Here is a 3,191-nt window from a genome sequence, read left to right as displayed (position 1 = left end):
GTGTGTGTGTGTGTGTGTGTGTGTGTGTGTGTGTGTGTGTGTGTGTGTAGGCAGTGGAAAGATGCAGCAGGCCACCGAGGGCGTGGCCATGAAACGTGTGGTTGAGAAGACTCCGGGCAAACTGCTGGTCAAGATGCCCTTTGGCAAGGCAGAGTCCTCCCCCGGCCCCGCCTCCACTAAGGTACCGTCAGCCGGTCTGTAGTCCAGGTCCTAGACATGCACCAATGGAGAGATGTCGGGGGGGCTGGCCATGGAAAGGCACCTCGAGCAGCTGGGGGTTTGGTGCCTTGCTCAAGAGCACCTTGGCAGTGCCCAGGAGGGGAACCGGCACCTCTTCAGCCCGATAAAGCTACGTGGCTATCTCTCGGTCCCAAGGACCACCCACCTCTGGGAGGTCCCATGGGTGGCCCTGAAGGACAAGACTTTTTATTATTTCTAATGTTTTTTACCCCTTATGTCGTCCTCATGTTGTCTTCATGTCGTCCTCATGTTGTCCTGATGTTGTCTTCATGTCGTCCTCATGTTGTCTTCATGTCGTCCTCATGTTGTCCTGATGTTGTCTTCATGTTGTCCTCATGTTGTCCTCATGTTGCCCTCATGTTGTCTTCATGTTGTCTTCATTTTGTCTTCATGTTGTCTTCATGTTGACTTCATGTTGTCCTCATGTTGTCTTCATTTTGTCTTCATGTTGTCTTCATGTTGTCCTGATGTTGTCTTCATTTTGTCTTCATGTTGTCTTCATGTTGTCCTCATGTTGACTTCATGTTGTCCTGATGTTGTCCCCATGTTGTCCTCATGTTGCCCTCATGTTGTCTTCATGTTGCCCTCATGTTGTCTTCATGCTGTCTTTATGTTGTCTTCATGTTGCCCTCATGTTGTCTTCATGTTGTCCTTATGTTGTCTTCATTTTGTCTTCATTTTGTCTTCATGTTGCCCTCATGTTGTCTTCATGTTGTCCTCATGTTGTCTTCATTTTGTCTTCATGTTGTCCTCATGTTGTCCCCATGTTGTCCTCATGTTGTCTTCATGTTGCCCTCATGTTGTCTTCATGTTGTCCTCATGTTGTCTTCATTTTGTCCCCATGTTGTCCTCATGTTGTCCTCATGTTGACTTCATGTTGTCCTCATGTTGTCTTCATGTTGTCCTCATGTTGCTCTTATCTTGTCCTCATGTTGTCTTCATGTTGTCTTCATGTTGCCCTCATGTTGTCTTCATGTTGCCCTCATGTTGTCTTCATGTTGTCCTCATGTTGTCCTCATGTTGACTTCATGTTGTCCTCATGTTGTCCTCATGGTGTCTTCATGTTGTCCTCATGTTGTCCCCATGTTGTCTTCATGTTGCCCTCATGTTGTCTTCATGTTGTCCTCATGTTGTCTTCATTTTGTCCCCATGTTGTCCTCATGTTGTCCTCATGTTGACTTCATGTTGTCCTCATGTTGTCTTCATGTTGTCCTCATGTTGCTCTCATCTTGTCCTCATGTTGTCTTCATGTTGTCTTCATGTTGCCCTCATGTTGTCTTCATGTTGCCCTCATGTTGTCTTCATGTTGTCCTCATGTTGTCCTCATGTTGACTTCATGTTGTCCTCATGTTGTCCTCATGTTGTCCTCATGGTGTCTTCATGTTGTCTTCATGTTGTCCCCATGTTGTCCTCATGTTGTCTTCATGTTGTCCTCATGTTGTCCCAATGTTGTCCTCATGTTGTCCTCATGTTGACTTCATGTTGTCCTCATGTTGCTCTCATCTTGTCCTCATGTTGTCTTCATGTTGTCCTCATGTTGTCTCCATGATGTCTTCATGTTGCCCTCATGTTGTCCTCATGTTGTCTTCATGTTGTCCTCATGTTGTCCCCATGTTGTCCTCATGGTGTCCTATATCAATGTTCTTTTAATTCCCCAAAATAACATGATTGATTCCACCCAAAGCTCTTTGCCGAGTACAAATCTCTACTTTCATTAATTTTGGGGCGTCTTATTCAATTTTATAGCATTGTAAAACAAATGGAAGTGTTTTTGAAATAGTATTGAGTAAAAGTTGACATATTCCAGTCTGTGATTATCATCAACATCAATTCCTTCCTAATTTTAGTCTCAATAATTCCTAATTTCTGCTTTTCTAACTCAAACATAGGTAGGTAAAATTTCCTATAAATGAGGTTTATTGATCATAAATTCTAAAAGTAACTGTAAAACTAAAGTTAATAAGTTACTGTAACGTAGTGTTGAAAATGTCAAAATAGGGACAAACATTGAAAAAAAGCGTCAAAAGTGTTGAAAAAAGAGACTAAAATGTCAGAAAAAGTTAAAAACATCGATAAAAGTGCGGGTGTCTTATTTTGATGGGAAGACAACACAAGGGTTGGAAGTCTATTGTTAAAGCTAATGCTAATGCTAATGCTACTTGTTGCAGGTGGCGTCTCCTGTCCCCAAGTCCCGTCCCGGGAGAAAGAGGAAATCCGAACAGGAACTCCCGGCCCCGCCTCAGACCACCCCTAAGAAACGGGGCAGGAAACCAGCCTCGGCCTCTGCAGCGTCACCGGTTGCCACGGCACCCACCTCCGCTCCATCGACCTCCGGCGGCTCGACGGCCGCCAGCTACGCCGCGGCCGCCATCTTGGCCGCCGAAGCCAAGCGGCGAGCGGCCAAGGAGTCGTCCGCCAAGCTGGTTGTCCAGGAAACCGCCCTGCCGATCAAGAAACGCAAAACGAGAGAGACCGTGGAGGAGAGGGAGGTCGCTCCGACCCCGCCCGCCACGACAACCAAGACCGAAAGACGCGTGGCCGCGGAGGCGGAGCCGGGTAAGGCGAAGGAAGCTCCGACCTCGGAGCCTCAGCCCGCGCCGTCTGAGAAGAGCCAATCACAGACCCAGAAGCAGCCGCCTGCTTCAGACGAGGGCCAACCGCACGGACACAAGGCGCACAAAGGCCGGAAGCACAAGGAGAAATCGGGAATAGCAGCCGGAGACGGACGAGGCCGAGGACAGGAAGTCGGGGAGGACGTCGGGGACAAGGGAGCAGAGGGAGGACGAAGTAGCAGCAGCAGCAGTAGTAGCATTAGCCCGTCAAAAAGCCACAAAAGGAAGGAGCGGCCGCCTCACAAACACCACCACCACCACCACCACCACCGGCATCATCGCCACCAACATTCCTCTGCCTCAGCATTGGATCCTCCTCTTCCTCCTCCTCCTCCTCCT

General features: G+C 48.1%; 1 protein-coding gene across 1 annotated transcript; it reads left to right on the top strand.

Moving 5' to 3' along the window:
• Positions 1-18: 18 nt before the first annotated feature.
• Positions 19-3,188, top strand: mecp2 (methyl CpG binding protein 2; the record flags this gene model as incomplete). The annotated part of the gene is made up of 2 exons (XM_034866391.1): positions 19-181; positions 2,409-3,188. Coding segments are annotated over exons 1-2 (900 nt in total), but the record flags the coding sequence as incomplete, so codon positions are not given.
• Between the last annotated feature and the right edge of the window lie 3 nt (positions 3,189-3,191).

The sequence above is a fragment of the Etheostoma cragini genome, unplaced genomic scaffold (assembly GCF_013103735.1).
Source record: "Etheostoma cragini isolate CJK2018 unplaced genomic scaffold, CSU_Ecrag_1.0 ScbMSFa_578, whole genome shotgun sequence".
NCBI lineage: Eukaryota > Metazoa > Chordata > Actinopteri > Perciformes > Percidae > Etheostoma > Etheostoma cragini.
Note: the sequence above shows the minus strand (reverse complement) of the source record. Positions and strands in the feature narration are given on the sequence as shown.